Source organism: Juglans regia, chromosome 7 (genome assembly GCF_001411555.2).
Source record: "Juglans regia cultivar Chandler chromosome 7, Walnut 2.0, whole genome shotgun sequence".
Taxonomy (NCBI): domain Eukaryota; kingdom Viridiplantae; phylum Streptophyta; class Magnoliopsida; order Fagales; family Juglandaceae; genus Juglans; species Juglans regia.
This window is the reverse complement of record NC_049907.1, coordinates 47,874,562-47,894,786: the sequence shown is the minus strand read 5'-3', so window position 1 is coordinate 47,894,786 and position 20,225 is coordinate 47,874,562. Positions and strand designations below refer to the sequence as shown.

The 20,225-nt window shown below is 37.1% G+C and overlaps 4 protein-coding genes across 4 annotated transcripts; 1 reads left to right on the top strand and 3 right to left on the bottom strand.

Annotated features, from left to right (window-relative positions):
• Positions 1-30: 30 nt before the first annotated feature.
• On the bottom strand, positions 31-2,636 carry LOC109010328 (peptidyl-prolyl cis-trans isomerase CYP18-1-like). The gene is made up of 5 exons (XM_018991130.2): positions 2,536-2,636; positions 2,357-2,431; positions 1,445-1,606; positions 655-813; positions 31-435 (listed from the first exon to the last, which is right to left on the bottom strand). The coding sequence occupies exons 1-5, from the start codon at positions 2,536-2,538 to the stop codon at positions 352-354; spliced, it is 483 nt and encodes a 160-aa protein (XP_018846675.1). The 5' UTR covers positions 2,539-2,636; the 3' UTR covers positions 31-351.
• Positions 2,637-3,012: 376 nt separating this feature from the next.
• On the bottom strand, positions 3,013-7,947 carry LOC109010327 (ankyrin repeat and zinc finger domain-containing protein 1). The gene is made up of 7 exons (XM_018991129.2): positions 7,564-7,947; positions 6,532-6,986; positions 6,024-6,138; positions 5,232-5,906; positions 4,561-4,638; positions 3,776-3,889; positions 3,013-3,380 (listed from the first exon to the last, which is right to left on the bottom strand). Exons 1-7 carry the CDS (start codon positions 7,912-7,914, stop codon positions 3,108-3,110), a joined length of 2,061 nt encoding a protein of 686 aa, XP_018846674.1. The 5' UTR covers positions 7,915-7,947; the 3' UTR covers positions 3,013-3,107.
• Positions 7,948-12,007: 4,060 nt separating this feature from the next.
• On the bottom strand, positions 12,008-12,445 carry LOC109010282 (uncharacterized mitochondrial protein AtMg00820-like). The gene has a single exon (XM_018991060.1). It carries the CDS (start codon positions 12,443-12,445, stop codon positions 12,008-12,010), a length of 438 nt encoding a protein of 145 aa, XP_018846605.1.
• A 4,724-nt stretch (positions 12,446-17,169) lies between these two features.
• LOC109010329 (growth-regulating factor 9) lies at positions 17,170-20,164 on the top strand. Its single transcript, XM_018991131.2, has 4 exons — positions 17,170-17,477; positions 17,613-17,966; positions 18,556-19,170; positions 19,614-20,164. The coding sequence occupies exons 1-4, from the start codon at positions 17,435-17,437 to the stop codon at positions 20,012-20,014; spliced, it is 1,413 nt and encodes a 470-aa protein (XP_018846676.2). The 5' UTR covers positions 17,170-17,434; the 3' UTR covers positions 20,015-20,164.
• Positions 20,165-20,225: the final 61 nt, after the last annotated feature.

Below are 20,225 nucleotides of genomic sequence, written 5' to 3'. Positions count from 1 at the left end.
AAGAGCAAAAATAAAATTATTCCGACTGGATTTCAAGGATGCAGACAAACCCTTCTATAAAAATATGAACATATACTCAAAGCAACTAGTAACGTTTAGCAAGTTATCCAGATGCTACCGTACTATCAGTAACAGCACCATATAATTCTCAGAATAATAACATGAATCTAATCTCTCTATCATTCTGTTGGCTCAAGTCCATTTCTGCAACTGATCAGATTTTTTTTTTCAAAAAAGAAAAAACTAAATCACGAGCATAACAATGGTTTAAGGAGGTCAATTCTAAAACTTCTGTATCACGCTGAGGACCTCCCCGTTATGCAGCAGAGCCAGAAATGCTTCAAGCTAAGACTAACCAGCAAGTGGGTTAGCATGCATTGTGACGCGATTGAGTCTGATCTCCGCAAGTGGTCGATCTCCAGGACCTGTTTGAGTCTGCACAAACCCAAATTCAGCTCGGTGATGTCATATTTTGATTTTCTTTAATGGGGAACTCAAGATGAGCAATTTTTCCTCGGTTGTAATTCTCAAGCTACTCCAGAACAGAATTTCTAAAGAGGGGGGCGCATGAGCAAAGAACTGGTAAACAGATAGTAGTTTACTTCCAACCAAATAGCAAAAGAGCATTACTTGCAGCATAGCAAGATATTTTACCTTTTCCATTAGATCAAGGACTTCAAATCCATGAATCACTTTACCGAACGAAGTGTACAGTCCATTAAGATGAGGCTGCTTTGCATAAGTTATGAAGAACTGGCTTCCATTAGTATTGGGGCCACTGTTGGCCATTGAAAGAATACCCCTTGCATTGTGCTGGAAGTACACAAAAGAAGAACATAAATAGTATATATTAGAAAGAAGGTCATGTTTATTTGAGTTAACATCTTGTTAGGCAGCATTTACCTTGCAGCTGAAAAAAGAAGTAAAAGGGATGCAAGATGAGAATTCCAAAAGCAAGTAGGTATAATTCATGGCCACTAAGAGCAACCCCATGGCAAACTAAATGCACCTTAAGCTATGGTTTCTCGTGAACAAGACTCCTAGAGGTTAGGACTCGGGTTGCAAGCCTTATATATAAGAGCATGCACATTTCTGAGAGTGCAATTGAAGCCAATCTCCCTTCCTATTAGCAAGGGGAAAAAAAAAAGGGAACTGCTTTTTCTTGGATTAGTGGGCAGTGGCCACTGGTATGGAATTTGGTGACCAGGGTCCAACATTTGCAGTTCAAGATTCACAGCATATGTTGCTGTTAAGTTACATAAATAAGTCAGAGTTAGATAACTTGAAGTTCCCAGTCCAACTTGGGGAAAAAAGAGGTTATGGCACTCGCAAGTCAGTAGGAGAGGAGACCAACCAAAATTTACAAATTAAATTAAAGATATTACAGCAGGCAAATGGAAAAGTCTAGTGGCCTGAGTATGGCTCATGCATTAGACTACTTTACCTTGAGAGATTCTCTTATTTCGTCGCTGAACTTCTTTCCCCATATACTGGTTCCCCCCTTGCCTGTACCTGTCGGGTCTCCGCCTTGAATCATAAAACCTTTAATATTTCGGTGAAATATGGTCCCATCATAATACCCGCTTGCACATAGAGCCAAAAAGTTCTGTGTTGAAATTTTTTTTTTTTTTTATAAGTTGTGTTGAAATAAGTAACAACTGTTAGCAAAAACATCGCTAATAAAACAAGGGTTTGAGACATCAATGCAGCAACGCAGACCATGGGAATTCCCATTAAACGGAACTCTAAGTAGAAGGTAGCGCAAATAATAAAAAAACAAATACATTGCAAGACAATTCACTCAGTAGTCAGTGCAGCTCAGAAGTTTGAAAGTGCTCAAATTCTTCTTCTTTTGTTCTTTAGCCACGAACTAGGAACCGAAATAACAGTTATTCTATGAGCATCTTCTTGACTCTTTCTACCCCATGGCGATATCCGGTAGACATACCATCATGCTCGGCTGGGGTTCGGCATGTTTGTAAACGCGATAATCCAACCCACTTTTTAAATTTTGCCTTGCTTGGCTGTCTGTCGATTCTAAAGTGGACCTTGAGACATTCAAATCATTCTTAAAAGCTGGGAGAGGATGCTAGTCATTGTTTTACAGACACCAAAAGACATGTACATAGATATTCCTTCCTTCGTCAAGACAGTTAAAAGATTAATGAAATGGGTATATATGATAAGAAAATATGTCGTAGAGTTGGCATTTAAATAAAATTAAGCTAAAAGTAGCTTAATTGTTTTTTTTTAGGCAAAAGTTACTTCGTTTGTTGGCAGAAACCCTGTCCAAAAGATTCTGGGAAAATCCCGGGTAAACAAATAGAGCACGGAATGTAAAATTCGGGGCACTGACCTCGGTAGCCTTGGGAACCTCGTCGCAGAAGATCTCGCACTTGATATCCCCGAGATTCGTGTGCAGCGTGACTGACTGCAAAAACCCAAGACAAAAAAAGGAAAATCGCAAACGCGTGAAATCATGGTTTGATTCGTGAACTGAAGGTGTTCGATCAAAGTACGCGACGAAAGACTAACCATTATGCTAGCGAGTTGCGAGCTTTGTTTTTACGGCGTCTAAACTCTTAAGAGCACCACAGCTTTGAAAAGTTTATGCAATAACTGGTTGTACCCTCTAATCTCAACGAGAGAGAGAGTCGTGTACACACAGTGCCACGTCTCTAAACGACGTCGTGAGTTTTGTTTAACCGGGAATAACTCGTCTGATTTGAAGTTAGAAAAACTCCACCATATTATTTCCCTCAGTCATCCCATACAATACTTTTCAAATTATATTCATGTGTTATTGTGCATTTACTTACCAACAATTAACACGTGCGTGCTAGTTATTGTTCTCTTACATTAAATAGTGATTAGTGTTACCTCATAGATTTCAACACTAAAACAATAACAATTACATGAAACTTTTCTTGTTTTCTTCCCTCAAACGTATGAATTTTCCTTGTATCTTCAATTACTTTACCGAAATGAACGAGACAAGATGACAATTCAGTATAAGAAAAACAAAAACTCTAATTGAGTGTCTTTTAAGTCGTCAAAAAATTACACCAGTAAAATCATAAAAAATAGAACTATAAGGGGCTTTATGATTATCCATCCTCCAGGATCTCCCTGTGTACATGCATGCAGGAGGTGCTGCAGTACTTATAATTATATCTGTGAAAAGGAACTTTGCCGGCCAGCGAAGTATTACAACAGGAGCAGTTGATGTCACCGGCTAACCCACTTCCGGGTTGTGAAGTGATTGATACTGTTGGGGAACTATTGCCTGGTTTATCAAGGGCTGCAGCCGCAGCTAGTCTCCTCTCAGCAGCAGCTGCTCTCTTTTCCCTCTCAGCAGTCACTGCCCTTTTCAGCTCCTCCTAAGTCAGTTACAGAAAGAAATTAGAAAAAAAAAAACAGTTCATACAATTTGTTGTGATTGGGACGGTCAAAGTTTCGTGAGGGGCGGGGGGAGAGGAAGGACAAAGGGAAATAAAGTTATGTGATAATTGTTCTACCCCAACACAACTTTAACACAATTATGTTTAAAAAAACAAAATTTCCAGTACTTTTGAACGGTTGATTCATGATTGTGAGATGATGTAATTGAATTAAAGTGAAAAAAAAAATTAAAGATAGTTTATAGTTGTATATGAGTAGTAATTCTATCATTACTCTATGAAATATGCAAAAGCTATTTTCAAGCCAATACAATTCTAATTTATATTAAGTTCATGTTAAACAATAACAGTAATATCGTTTTTATTATACTGACCTCTTTAGAGATCTGTGAACCACTGCTAGGTTGGGATCCCCTCAGAACAGAAGTTGAAGTAGCTCCTCGATTTTCTACAACTTTTAAAGCATTTTGGCTTAGGGCAGGCTGAGACTGCAAATTCGCACCAGGATAGAATTGAAAGTGAATTGTGTGAAAAAAAGTCAGAAAAAAAAAAATAACAGAGAGAAGGAACCTTACAATTTACATGTGGTCAATGGCACACTTTAATAGTTGATTAATAAAAATTTACTTCACAGAAGGTGCCTCATAATTCCACAACTGATTACTTCTTACTTATCAAAATAATAATAATAATAATTCCACAATTGGCATCCATTGCCTTTCCAACTTAACACAAAGGACTAACAGAAAGAACAATGATCGGAACCATTTAATTTAAGGTTACTCTGATTATTTAAAATTGAAGGCTCAGAAGGTCATGCACACACGCCTCAAGGTCCAAGCTCAAAGCACTTACTAAATCTCCGAGGTCTTACCAAACAAGGCAACTGAGATGCTTATTCTACAATTATATACTATGATAATAAATTCTACACATTAATGTGATTCAAACCCTAAAATTTAGTCACTGGAAGGTTAATCCTCACTGATGCTCCCTTCTATTGGCCAAAAACAAACAAAATCACATCACTTCAAATTCTATCCTAAACATATCCATGGTAAACCTAAATTTAATTCCGGAAAGCATAAATGCTAATGGAGAAGAAATACCCCATTACCATCTTTCATAAAATATGAAAGGAAAACTGAGCACTACGCACCTGAGCCTTCTTTTCTTTTGCCTTCCGTAATTTCTTCAATTCTTTTGCTCTTGCTTTCCTCTTTGCATCTTTTTCGGCCTGAAGAACCAAAAAAGAAGGAAAACAACCACTTTATCTTGCTCATCATAAGAATTTAATCATCAAACAATTAGATCAAGAATGCAGGGGAAACCCATCACTGTTGATAATATAGGTTGGTTAAGAAAACCATTGAAAATGTGAATAGCCATGCTAGCAAGTTAACTTGTTAGCCCATGACCCGATTGCTTGAACACCAGGAACTCAATTTTTTTAATAATATTTTGACATTGCTCCTAGCTAATGTGGCTCTTCATGATGTATTTTGATCTATCACAAGCAAACATAGGATAGCTAAGTTGCCAAGTACAATAAGGGACACAATCACCAAGATTCCCAATCTCGTATTCTTTTCCTATGTTTATATACAGATGTCTCAAACCTTGATTAGAGAGTGTGATGCCTTTCCTCATTGTATTATACTTTTCTTCCTTATGTTACTAATACATACGGTTATGTAAAAGAGACACAGCGCCCCAGCCAAAAAGCAAATAACTTAGGTAATCATGTACAGAATTGAGTCATTTAACTCTCATTTTACGCACTGCACAAACATATCATTTTTCTTTAATCAGCCACTGACATATGCCTACCTGCTTAGCAGCTTGAGATTCCTCCATTTCTTTAGTCAATGCACTAGGCACTTTGGCGGCCTGCCAATCCCACTTTTCAAGGTTTGACGCCATGAACCTTCTAAAACTGTTTCTCACTTCCTTTTCATTTGCCACCATATATGGCGTCCGTCCTCTTTCATCCTTGCAGCAAGGATCAAGACCCTGTTCCAGGAGTTCCAAAACCTTTGGAGCATTGCCAGATTGTGCTGCTTCATGCAAAGGAGTTGATCTACCCATAAGTTCAATCTCACTCTCACTTGATACAGAGAGTTCATCAGATTTTTTGAAACTTGAACAAGCATCCACATTATCCCCATGACCCGACTCATCACCCATGTCTTCTTTGCTGGAGCCCAGGATGCCATCATTTATTGTAATCATTCTTGAACATAAGTCCTCTTCAATGCTTAGTGGAATCTCCTTCTCATCTATTTCATACGCAACTTGAGTCAATTGGTTATATATACGCTTGGCTTCCTTCAAAGTTGGCCTCCTAACAGTCAATGGAACATTTCGAACAACACCGTGCCGATGGCTAAAATAAGGTTTTTCCCCATTGAAGAGCAACTGATGGTTGTTTGAAGGAGCATAAATGAAAATGCAAGTGGAAGCATCAAAATAAGGCTTCCAAGCAGCAAGTAGTTCCTGAACATCCTAGAAATAAGCGAGACAAGAATTCATCAACCTTAGAAGAGATCTAAAAGAAATGACATAAAATCAATATAGATACAAATATGCATTCAAGCATGCATGTGACTGAGTTTTAATTACCTTCTTCAAAGCAAGTTCATTATATCGTCGAAGTGAAGCCCCAGCAGAATGCACAGTCTTGCCACCGGCATCTTTTGATGACTGTTTTTTTCCAGCCTTAGCCCTTACAACATATCTACATGACAAATAATAGAGTTCAAGCATACTCAGAGAAATCTCAACTATGTCCCGGTCATATATCTTTGTGGGGAGAGAGAGAGAGAGAGGAGCTTTCACTATGCCTGGGATTCCATTCTATCCAATTAAACAGAAAATGTTGAACGATAGCAAAAAACTATCCCATTTTATTATTTGGAGGGAAGCGTTTTGGTAAGCTACAGCATTCATTCGAGAAGCATACGAGCCTGAGTTTAGGGCTTATCTCAAGCTGCCACTCTAACTCATCCCATTGAGTGTAGAGCAAGAACATGCTCCATACATGATTCCGAACTCAAGTGTTTTTTTAACATGACACAGATTGATAATCACAACTTTCAGGGGGAAAAAACTAAGAAAAAGATGCACTAACCGGTGGAATGTTTTATGAGCAACAACTAAGCTACCATCAAAGACACAGCCTGCAAAGTGCCCACCACTAGCAAGCAACACAATTCTCAAACGGGTATTATCCCTAGGCTCACGAATCAAACTTTTCACTCTCTCGATCACATCGTTCTCTTCCAAGCATGGCGCAGTCGCACTGTCTACTGCAATATCATTCCCATTATAAATGTTTTCAGATTCATTGATAAGTAAACTCTTCCAAAATGAAATCCGCTCTCCCGTATTAAGACGGATATATAAATGTTGCTTAGAGTTGCCAGTTGTTCCCCGATGTAAATCACGGTTGGGGCCAAATTCCTTTTCGGCTTCATCTTCCGAACCCGATATGCTTGATATATCATAGTCTTTGAAAGAATCAGAAGTGAACTCATCAAAATCTTCCTCCCTCACAATATTTTTTCCAGCAATGTGTAACTTGACCTATTGTCACGTAGAAACAAGCATATGCATTAGAGCATTCCAAAAAAACTCTATCTTCGAATTTTCGAAAGGCCTATAGAGGAATAGGTTTTCCAAAAACTTAGGCGAGATTTGGATTCAAAAATACCCACGACCCTTCTCATCTCATAGCATCTAATCATTATAACTTTTACAAACTTCCATACAAAATATAATAAACAATATAACTTTTTCAAATTTAAAAAAAAAAATAATATTTAAAAAATAATATTCTAACAATATTTTCCTCAACTTTCATTTCCCTATCCAGACCTCCCCTTAACTGAATTTCAATTTCTATTTTCATGTCGGGTGCGACGTAGTTTCAAAAAAAGGGGTTTGAAAGAGTACCAAAAAAATATGCAAAACAAAATGGAACTTTTTGAAAACTTGAGATTGCACAACACAACAAACAATCCACAAGAAACCTGACTCGAACAATTCACCTACATAAAGCTCTCTATTACCACAAAACAAAATTCTCGCAATTCAATTACAGTGAGAAAAAAAACGAACGATTAATTGACAAGGGGTGTGAAATCCAAGGAAATTGGTTTACATTGAATCGGTGAATATCGGACTTAAAATGCGAGCGCTGGTCCTGGAGGGAGTCGAACTCGCCCTTGCAGGTGTTGCAGGTCCATCTTGGCGTTGCTAAGACGACGTTTTTGGGGGCATTAGCGTCGTCTTGAGGAAAGTCTAGTGTTTCGGGAGCAGAGCTGTTGGGGTTATCAAGGTGCTCGGAGATCGGAGTTAGAGAGGAGTGAGGGGAGGAGAGAAGATGACAGGAGTCGAAGAAGTCGGGCGGGAGGTCGAAGATGGAACGATGTCGTTTTTCTTGCTGAGGGTCGGTCCTGTTGGTTTCTCTGGTGATTTTGGTTGTCAAAGTAGGAGGATGGCCTGTCGCCATGGACGTGGATTTTTGGGTTCCCTGTCACGAATGGCGGCCATTCATTTAGTCGGACGATTGCACTTGAAAAGGCGGCGATTCGACTTCCCAAAACGACGGCGGCTCATGTCGTCTCAATTACTTAATTATTATTTATAAATTATTCAGTATTTTTTATAATAGACTTAATATTTAAATTTATGATGGGTTTGGATAAAGAGCTCAAATGAGATGTTTTGTTTAAGGTTAAATAAAATATTATTAAATATAATTTTTTAGTATTATTTTAATTTTAAGATTTAAAAAAATTGAATTATTTATTATATTTTTGTGTGAGAATTTAAAAAAATTGTAATTATGAGATGAGATGAGTTTAAGTACCCAAACCCACCCAATATTATCTAGTATTATCTTGTTTGGTTATAGAGAGGTAAGAGATAGAAAGTTAAAAATTAAATAAAATATTATTATAATATTATTATTTAATATTATTTTTATTTTAAAATTTAAAAAATTTAAAAAATTTATTATATTTTATATACAAATTTAAAATAATTATAATAATTAAATGAGATGAAATAGTTTTTTATTTTTTTAAGAAACTATGTAATTTTCTATAGATCAAAGTCTCTATTACAGAGATAATATACAACGAGGAGGATCATCCTAAGGCATTCTTGTCTAACGTGTGTGCAATTATATTTGCTTCTCTTGGAATGTGTTTAATAGAGCTGCTTTCAAAACATTGAAGCTTGGTCCTTGTATTTGTTAGAGCACTCTCATTGGATTAGTTAAAGTTAAAGTATATTTTTTATGAATGCAAGATGAATTTAGCATTTAGCTATTACATTCACATAAGTTTCTACATTGGAATAGCTATTTTTTCATTATATGATAATAAAATAATATAAGATAAATTTAACTTTGACTATTCACATCAAATCTCCAAATTGGATTATCCATTTATTCATTATATAGTAATGAATAATTAATAATTTTGAAAATTTTTTAATTTTTTTAATTATGAATTTATTTTATTTTATCATATTTTACTATTCATAATATTATATATTAATTAGTAATTGTATTCTAATTATATTTTTTCAATTGTCATTTAAAATGGAGAGAGAAATAATTAATATTAAAAGGAGAGAGAAAGAAATAATATAAAAATGATTTGATGAATGAATAGTGTGTTCCAAATTTAGAAATTAGTTTGGATATTATTGTAGCTAATTCAATGTGAGCAATTTATTGACCTAATAGTTAAATTCTCATTGAATTTAACTTTTAGCTAATCCAATGAGAATGCTCTTACTAGCATCCCAACGATATTCAAATCTTCCATACATCCTTAAATAGCCTGCACAACTTTTTTTGAATCTCCCTCCAAAATAAATTTCCTAATTCCTAGCTCATTACTAAACATAGCTGCTTGAAAAGCAGCATAGGTCTCTGCTAGTAAAGGATCATGGAGCAAATATTGTCTCTTCCTCATTGTTGCCAAAATATTGACTTCACTGTCACACACCACTATCACAATTCCTATTTTATAATTAACTCTATCCATCGTTGCATCCCAATTAAGTTTGACAAATTCACTTGGAGGAGGTACCCTACCTGCATTCCTAACAATAGAATTTGAAAGCTGATTGGTTACCACTATCCGAGATGCTCTAAAATCCTGTAAAAACTGATAGGCTTCTTTCACCAGAAGATTAGGATGAGTAAAAGTATTTTTGAAAATAAACTCATTCCTTCTCCACCATAGCTTCCATAGCACTATTGACAATTCCTCTATCTCATCTTTGTTTAACTTCATGAACATGACTTTAAGAAGATCTTGAATAAACCAATACTTTTTTGAATTTTCATAGAGCACTGTCTCCAAACATCCCTTGCTAATATGCATTCCCAAAAAATATATTTCGTAGATTCTGGTTCCTGCAAACATAAAGGACAAAGAGGGCATGCCAATATTTTATTGTTACATAAGTTGAGCTTGGTAGGTAATATATTAAGACAAGCTCTCTACATAAAAAGTTTTTGTTACTGGAGGGAGTGACAATTTCTAAAGTTTGATCTATTCTTCTGCATTTTGTTTTCCTTGTGAAATTTGGCCTTTTGTTCTACTCTATATTTCACATTGCAAATGATATGCATTCCTTATATTGAATATTCCATTTATAGTACATCTCTACATTAATATGTCTGGCCTGTCGGTGTGATTGATAGATATTTGCCTAATGAGATATGCTTCTTCCATTGTAAAGATTTATTTGACTAAAATGAGATTTCAGTCTATTGTGTCTAAATTGATTAGTTCCTCAACCTTAGCTTATGCATCCAGAATGTTTATTGGACTTTGTACTTTGAAAGTAGTTGGTCGAGGTAGCCATTTATTAGAGCAAATTCTGACAGTTTTACCATTTCCAATCCTCCAAATGGTCCCTTCTATAATCAAAGATCTAGCTAAGACCATACTTCTCCATATAAAGAATGGACAGTTTCCCAATTTTACTAAGAAAAAGTCATTTCTTGGAAAGTATTCCAGCTTAAGAACTTGATGCACAAGTGAGGTTGGAGATTGGATAAGCCTCCAACCTTGTTTTGCTAATATAGCTAAAGAAGTTTTTGAGAAAAACAATCTCACGAGTAACTTGAGTGAGTGTGCTTTCATTCATATATATATATATATATTGATCATGTACAAACTATTTCTAAACTAGGAATCTGTACAATATAGAAAGAATGCTAAATTAAATGAATTACATAATGATTATACAGCTGGACAGATTCTATCTTTCTAAAATTATGCATCCGTTATCATGGTACAGCTTTAAGGTAAGTTGCTGGAATCAAGTGATTGCTGGACTGTTTTGATTTTGTGCTTGATCTATGGTAGCTTGATCTTCATTCCTTATACTCCACTTCAAACTTGGTTGTGTATGGTAACATAGGCCAAGTTTGTCTCACAGCTGCTGGAAAGGACCCTTGAGCAATGGCTTGGTAAAAATATCAGCTAGCTGATCTAGTGATTTAACAAACTGAGTTTCTAAAGCCCCAAATGCTACTCTTTCTCGAATGTAATGATAATCCAGTTCTATATACTTTGTTCGAGCATGAAGAACTGGACTAACAGTGAGATATAGAGCACTCATATTGTCACAATATAAGGTTGGTGCTTTTATTTGAGGTACTCCAAGATCTCTGAGTAGTTTTGAAAGCCAAGTCAGCTCAACTGTAGTTGATGCCATGGCTCGGTATTTAGCCTCAGCACTTGACCTAGACACTGTAGGTTGCTTCTTAGCACTCCATGAAATGCAGTAGCTGCCAAGGAAGGTACAATACCCTAAAGTAGATCTTCGTGTGGTTGGGCAACTTGCCCAATCTGCATTAGAAAACCCATACAAGTCGAGTGTGCTGCTTGAGGTTATATGTAGGCCAAGTTTTGATGTGCCCTGTAAGTACTTTAGGATTCTCTTAACAAGCTGAAAGTGCTGGACTGTTGGTGTTTGCATAAATTGACAAACATAGTTGACAGAAAAAGAGAGATCTGGTCTGGTAAATGTTAGGTACTGCAAACCTCCAACTATGCTCCTGTAAGTAGCTGGATCATGGAAAGGCTCCTCGGAGGCTTTGAGCTGTTGACCTTTGGATGACATAGGTGTAGACAAAGGTTTACAGTCATGCATATTGGCTCGAGTTAGCAACTCTATAATATACCTGTGCTGAGATAAGAGGAGATCTGAACCAACCTTGTGAACTTCTATGCCCAAAAAATGGTGAAGAAAGCCAAGATCCTTGATAGAAAATTGAGAACTGAGTTGAGAAATCAACCACTTAATTCTTTTGGGATTGTCACCTATTACCACCATGTCATCTACATATAGAAGAAGAATTAGTAGCCCATGGTTAGAGTGACAAATAAACAGACTTGGATCAGCTGAGCTGGAATAAAACCCAAGTTGAATGAGGAAGTCACTAAGTTTGTCAAACCAGGCTCGAGGAGCCTGTTTGAGACCATATAAGGCTCTGTTGAGCTGGCACACATGCTGAGGATAATGTTCATCTATATAGCCTGGTGGCTGATGCATGTAGACAGGAGTTTTAGTCAACCATGTAAAAAAGCATTCTTAACATATAGTTGATGAAGTGCCCAGTTTTTCACAGTAGCAATTGTGAGGACCATTCTGATAGTAGCAGGCTTCACAACTGGAGAGAAAGTTTCTGAGAAATCAACCCCATCTACTTGACTGAAGCCTTTAGCAACCAGTCTTGCTTTGAGCCTTTCTAGTGTACCATCTGCCTTTAGTTTTGCCTTGTAAACCCACTTGGATCCAATGACATTCATGTCAGCAGTTCTTGAAACCAATTTCCAGGTTTGATTAACTGCAAGTGCAACTAGTTCCTCTTCCATTGCAGCAGACCATCCAGGGTGGTTTTTGGCAGTTTTGACATATTTTGGCTCAGTAGGAATAGAGACCAAATTATGCAAGTTTGCATATCTAGGATTAGGTTTGTGAATGCCACACCTAGACCTAGTTTGCATATGATGTTGTACTAATGGTTGTACTGCACCTTCAACATGAGAGGGAGGAAGTGTATTTTGCAAAGAATTTGTTTCTGTAGGTAAGGGATCTGTATATTGCTGGACAGGCTGTGAATCAATGATGGCAGCTTGAATTCATGAATGAGAAGGAGGAGCAAATGCAGAGGGCAACACAGATGCTTTTGAGAGACTATTTTGACATTCAATGAAGTTGGAAAAATCTCCCTCAACAGTAGGATAATCATATAACAGAATTGGCTTAGAATATGGAAGAACAGACTCATCAAATACAACATGTCTTGAGGTATAAATTCGACCAGTGGGTGGATAAAGACATTTATAACCTTTGTGTTTGGTGTTGTAACCAATAACGACACATGGCAATGACTTAGGTTGAAGTTTATTGGACCTAAATTCTCCAAGATAAGGAAAGCATTGAGTCCCAAGAATTCTAAGAATGCTATAATCAGGATATTTGGCATATAGTCTAAAGAAAGAAGAGTCCATATTGAGTATAGGAGAAGTCAATCTGTTAAGCAAAAACACAGCAGCAGAGAAGCAATCTAACCAGAATCTAGGTGGAAGTTTTGCATGGAACATCATAGTTAAACCTAGATTGGTTATACTTCTGTGCTTTCTTTCAGCTTTTCCATTTTGTTCTGGTGTTTTTGGATAAACTGGTTGATGAAGAATGCCAAATTCTTGGAAATAATCAGTGAGGTTCTTGTTATTAAACTCACCTTCTTCATCAGTTTGGAAAACCCGAATTTTGGCATTAAATTGGCACATGACAAACACATGAAACTGTATAAAAGTAGAATTAAAATCAGACTTATGTTTGAGGGGAATTAACCAACTGAAATTAGTAGCTTCATCAACAAAGATAGCATAGAATCTATAATTTTCTCTAGAGGCAGTGGGAACAGGTCCCCATAGATCACAATGAACTTTTTCAAAAGGAACATTGACTATATTGTCTCTTGAAAGAAATGGCAATTTACAAGCTTTTCCCATTTGACAACTTGTACAGATTTCAGAAGAAGACTGTTTTGAATCGAGAGTAATAAACTTATTGTTACAAAGATAGTCTAGGATTCTTGAATTTGGATGTCCAAGCCTGAGATGCCAGTTCTCTTTATTTGTGGATCTAAATTTGGAGGAGAAAAAACTCCTTTTATTCTGAGAGGTCGAACCAGTATCATCAAAAATGTATAGTCCCTTCTATTTCCTTCCTGTCGCCACTGTCCTCATTGTTGTCCTGTCCTTTATCACAAAATCATGTCCATCAAACTCAAACCTCAGTGGATAATCAGATGTAAGCTTACTAACAGATAATAAATCATTTTTAATTTCAGGTACTACTAGCACATCATTCAACTATATTGGGGATTGAGTTGAACCAACCATTGCTTGTCCAACATGAGTGATAGGTAAAACTTTACCATTACCAACCATAATACCATCATGACCATTATATGGAAGTAGTGAGTGAAGAGTACCTTCATTAGCAGTCATGTGGTCAGTTGCACCTGTGTCAGGATGCCATGAAGCTGTGTCAGGAGCCTCATCCATTTTAATGGCCGCAAAACTCTGTGGAAGGTTATCATTTGTGAAAGAATGATTGAACCTATTGAAACATTTAAGACCAGTATGATTTCTTTTGTGACATATCTGACACAAAACTTCTTCTTTGCTTGCTATTTTGGAGTTTGAATTTGAAGAAGGACCACGAGACTGATTGTTGGATGAGCTTGATCTTGAGCCAGTGGATTGGCCTTGGACAAAGCCACAACCTTTGGAGTTAAAGGAGCCAGTGCTAGACTTTGGTTTCCTTTGTTTGAATGACTTTTGGCCATAAAAAACCGTAGGAGAAGGAGTAACATCAACCTTGTATCGATCAGTATAGCTTTCCAATAAAGTAACTAATTATGAAAAAACTGGAACAAGTGGCTTAAGCATAGTGGTTGTAAAAACTTCAAAATCCTTACCAAGGCCATTGAGAAGCCACCAAGACTTCTTGTGTTCAAAAACATGTTTGCCAATAGCAACAAGTTCATCACAAATTGTTTTAAATCTCCTCAATAATCACTCAAGGAATCAGATCCTTTGGTAATTGAGGTGAGTCTTTGCTTAAGTGCAAGCCTACGATCAGAGGACACCCTTGCAAAAGCATGAACAAGGGCACTCCAAACTTTTGAGGCAGTGTTTAGACCAATCACAAGGCCTAAAACTTCCTCACTCAAGGTGGCTGTAAGCCATCCTTTAACAAGCCTATCAGACCTGCGCCACTTGTGATAAAGTGGATTAAATTGAGAGGTATTAGACTTATCAAGAATAAATTGTGGTGGAGTATGTATGTCACCTGTGATAAATCCTTGAAAGTCATAGCTTTGAAGGATATTTAGCATCTGAGTTTTCCAGAGCAGGAAACTGCTGGAAGTGAGTTTGAGAGACACATAATTTGACACATTCTGTGAGATAGGATATGGATAGGGATCTAAAGTAATGGATGAAGCCATTGAAGGAAAAAAAAAACACAACTCTCTAGCAACCCGTATTAGCTCTTGATACTATAAAGAAGTTTTTGAGAAAAACAATCTCACGAGTTACCTGAGTGAGTGTGCTTTCACTCATATATATATTGATCATGTACAAACTGTTTCTAAACTAGGAATCTGTACAATATAGAAAGAATGCTAAATTAAATTAATTACATAATGATTATACAACTGGACAAATTCTATCTTTCTAAAATTATGCATCCGTTATCATGGTACAACTTTAAGGTAATTTGTTGAAATCAAGTGATAGTTGGACTGTTTTGATTTTGTGCTTGATCTATGGCAACTTGATATTCATTCCTTATAATAGCAAGATTAAAGTTTTCAAAGTTTCTAAAACCCAACCCACCTATGTTTTTAGATTTCCCATTTAATTCCAATTTTGCAAATGCAATTTCCTTTCTCGTTCGATTTGTCCCTACCAGTAATCCTTCATTAATCTATTTAATTCCTGCAGCATTCGTGTAGGGAGCTTGAACACTCTCATACTATAAGTGGGGATGATTTGTATCACTGACTTTAGGAATATTTCTTTCCCAATTTGAGATAGCAGTTTCATATTCCAGCTTCTGAGTTTGAGCCTCACTCGATTAGATATTGTATATAACCATGCGAAGTCGTTCGAGTTTAGATAACGTTTGGATAACAACTGTGACATTTTGGGTCACTGCTCGCATGCAAACAAGCTGTTTGGGCCAACTGCTGATAGTAATAGTATACTTTTAATTTGGGTAAGCTCGTAAATATATTAGATTAGAGCAACGATGAATATAAATTCAAAATATGTAAGTTACGTGCACCTTATTTAAAAAAAGTTGTCACTACAATGGATATTTTTTATAAATATTTTGGTAACAAATACATATCACAAAATTAAATCTATAAATTAACGTTATTTTATATAATATGTTAGATTATAAAATTATTTTATTATAAAATAGATCTAGCATATTATATTAAATCACGTTAGTTTGTGAATTTATTTTTATATAATTATTTTATGAATATGACACTTTTTAATTTTTTTTTTTAGTGAATTTCCTTTTTCCTAAAGACTAATACGGAAATTACATACCTTGAATTTGCAAAAATCAGTTTCCTTTATTGAGTTTATTAGTATTATATGTGGGACTTATAATCCACCAAAATATATGCAGTTCAGCCAGATTTTGTCACTTTTATAAAATTACATTCCAAAGCAACCTCGCAATCTCAAATTTTTTTTTTAAGTTGGGAGATCAAGTTGTTTTTTTAGCTCTGCGATTTAAGAAAAGTTCAATCATATTAAATTGATAAAAGATATATATAAATCTTAAATATATAAATTTTGCATAAATATTTTATAAAAAAGTAAACTTTACCATAGAAAAATTTTGATAAGATACTCTATCATTTCATGACGTGATATTAAATGATTAAAAATTATTTATTATATTTTATTTATAAATTTATTATCTAATATCAGATAAAAAATAATAAAAAATAAATTATAAATAGATTTTTTCTTTTACAAAACTTATACATTCGGCATTCTTTAGAATGGGCCTTCACTTTCCCTTAGAGTTAAAGGAGATTGGAATCGAGCTTACACTTCCAAATTCACAGTTAGGATGGGTCTCGAAGAATTTTTCGAATTCCAGGAAAATCTTGGTCCAGCCCATCTCTGTAATCTTTTGTTGTACACTCCACCCCCAAAACCACAAACAGTGTACAATTGTCCATGAAAACGAACAAGAATATCGATGTGAGGACACAGACACTTCGTGGCCTCTGACAAGGCCCACCTGTAACTGATCACCCACACGTGGGGCCTACCAACGACTGGGGCCCACGAAACGGAAAAGCCCGACGATGTGTCCTCCTCCGCCTCAACCTCTTGCCAGACAACAAGCACCCTGACAAGGCGCGTGGACCCTTAATGCAAGACAAGGCCTAGGTGATGATTCAAACACCCGCTCCGTTCCAACCACTCAGTGGTGCGTGTATCTCACGCCCGTTTCATCTGGCTGAGCATTAGCGTTCTCCCGTAAATTTTCGTTCTTTTTTCTTTTTTGCCTGAAGAGAGCTGCAGAGAAAAGATAAACGAGGCTGACATTGTCAGAGTTTCTGCCACACTGACACCCACTTTAATCTCACGTTCTCTCTCACACAGTCCCAGACCGGTCGTGAGAGACAGAGAGAGGACGGAGGGGAGGGGGGGGTTGTGTTTTGGGTGGGTTTTTTAGCTTTAAGGTTAATTGAATTGAATTTGCGCTTTTAAAAATGAGCACGTCAATGTCTGTCAAAGTGTCAAGACTCGCTGTCGCGTTCTCAGTTCTTTCAGGTTTTGCTTTTTGGCTCTTGAATTCACCTTTTATGTCGTCGTCTCTACCTCTCTCTCCCCAACTGCACAATTTGGATTTGCTTTCTTCTTGAAGCCCATGTGAAAATGGAAGCTCTACCGTCCCAAAGCGTCCTTTCTTCCCATTCTGGTTCTCTATCTATCCCCCCCTCCATCTCTATTTCTTTCTGTGCGTTTATTTTTGTTTTTGTTTCTTCCATTTGTTATTTCTGGATAATTTGAACGAGGTACAATTGCTCTGTTTTTATATATATATGCGGTGAAGGGAAAGGAGGAGGAGGTGGTGGTGGACCCCAGAGGATGATTGACGAGGAGGAATCGACGATGGAGGTTGAACAGGAGAGGAGGGGTCGGGGGGTGAAGGAAGCACAACCAACGTGGATCAAGCTAGGCCTGGGGATTGGTTCTAACTCCGCTGCTGCAAAAAACCCCGTGACTGAACACGGAAAGCCTGTTGCTGTGGTGGTGACGCCAGCTCAGTTGCATGAGCTTCAAGGACAGACCCTAATCTACAAGCACTTAGAGGCTGGTCTTCCTGTTCCTCTTCACCTTCTCGTTCCCATTTGGAAGAGTGTCGCTTGCTTCTTTGGGCCCGCTATTTATAAGCTATACCCTAGCTGTAAGTCTTTACCTTTCTTCATTCCGAATGTTTCTTAGCTTATCTTGCCCATTAAATAAAATACTGTCTTAGCTTATTGCGTGTGAATTCAGTCGCATTTTTTTTCTGGCATTTTAATGGCAATAAATTTCGTCTGTTGAAATCGTGTATGGTTTGTTTGTAAAATAAAAAATGCTCTTATTCCACTTTGTTTCGGTATTTCTAAGTGAATTACTAGTGCGGTTTTTTAAATGCATGTGCGTGTGTGAAATTGGGTTTGCGATTATATTGTTCATATCAACCATGCTTCTTTTTGTGGATTTTTATGGGTTTTTTAAACTCTTTTTTCTGAAATGGTGTCAGTCTCGTGGCTAAACTTGAAACCCGAGATGGGTTTTAGTGAAATCAAATGATCGCTCTTTGTTTCTTTGAACTTATATAGAAAGAGGCATTCATTTTTGACATGTATTTTCGTCAGTTGAAATTGGTCCATGTTATCCGAGATAGAAATTTTGAGATGGGTTTCTGTTAATTGGAAGAGGTTGATCTAGAAAATGTCGGTTGAAGATTATGATGTGGTTTTTTGTCTCTTTTGGTTGATTGTGTTCAGTTATAGGTTATTTTAGTCCTCAGGGGTTTGACTATAAGACCATGATGGATCCTGAGCCAGGAAGGTGTAGAAGAACTGATGGGAAGAAATGGAGGTGTAGTAAGCATGTGGTGCCGGATCAGAAGTACTGTGAGCGGCACATGCACAGAGGCCGTCAGCGTTCAAGAAAGCCTGTGGAAGCTTTTGAAATCTCATCTCCTTCAGATTCAATGCCATCTGACAAATTTGGGGAGTTAAATCCGAACCGTGCCAATTCAGCCACTGTGGGACTTCAACTCATGACCCCTTCCAGCCATAGTATTTCCTCCACCACCACCACCACCACCACCACCAGTAGCAATATTGGAAGCAAGAAATATGTCAGTTCTGATACTATCGCCACCAGAACCCCCATACCTGCCATTGCAGCAACCATGACCACCATACCCGCCACTGCAGCCACAAGGGCCACCACTCTACCCACCTTCACTACCAATTCCATCAACAGAATCGACCATGTTTCTGAAAGAAAAGATGTAAGTGGCAACCCGCTCATTTACAATCTCACCATGAAAAGCAATGGCAACAGGGTTGTATCACCGGGATTGGGCTTCTCACCAAAGAGTGTTCTTCAAGGTAATGTCTGTGAAATCTGAGCCCTTTTGTCCTCATCAAGAATTTTATTTTATTTTCCCCCATAAAGAGGTGTTTTCGTGACATTATATGGTGGCATAAAATCTATCTCATCAGCTGCTGTAAGCAATATAGGGCTAAGTTAAGATCAAATCAATTTTGATGAAATAGTTAGTTCATAAGTAGAGTATATGTGCAATGTTATTGGAACTCTGTCGCTTGATTTGAATAAATGTTGTTTGCTTTTGAAGTTAAACTAGGTTTAGATCTGTTCTTTTTCATAGAAAGTAAATTATTGAAGCAGGATGTGATGAAATTCATTGCTTTTAGCCTTTTATGACAATTTTGTTCATTCAATCCCATCATGCCCCATTGAGATTTTTAGGCTGATCACAGTTTTAGTACGGAGAAATGAGGGACATTTGCTTGTTTACTGTTTTTTTCAGATCAAGGTTGCAACAGTTCATGCTTTGGAATCAGAAATGGCATAGAACTTGAACCGGGGAGGTGCAGAAGAACAGATGGGAAGAAGTGGCGGTGCAGCAGGCACACTGTTCCTGATCGAAAGTATTGTGTGCAGCACATGCACAGAGGTGCCAAAAAGCGTGTGGCATCTGTTCCCACAGCTTCTTCCAGTGTTGCAATTCATAGAGCTTCACCATCTCTCTCTACCAATGTACCCAACGAGGCAGGTCTTTCTTCTCTGAACACAGATCTTTCCATCTCAATCCAAGCTAGCTCTCAACTCCTGCAAATTGATGAAAAAAGTACTACCAGCAGTAGCAGTGACACCACCATTACGGACACCAGCATCACTGCCAATGAATACGGTTACATTTCCTCTTAAGGTGCTGTCTAGAAGACCAACCATGTAATCTTTGAAGTTCTTTTGTACCATTCCAGCGGTTGATACACCAGTCTTGAGGCGTTGTTGAACTATTTGGTTAAATGGATGCACTGCTTATAGTTTTGCGTTTTCGGCTTTCTCACCCACAAAGCTCTTGATTCGGTTGTACCGATACACTCCTAAAAAAATGGAAAAATATGGGGATTTTCTT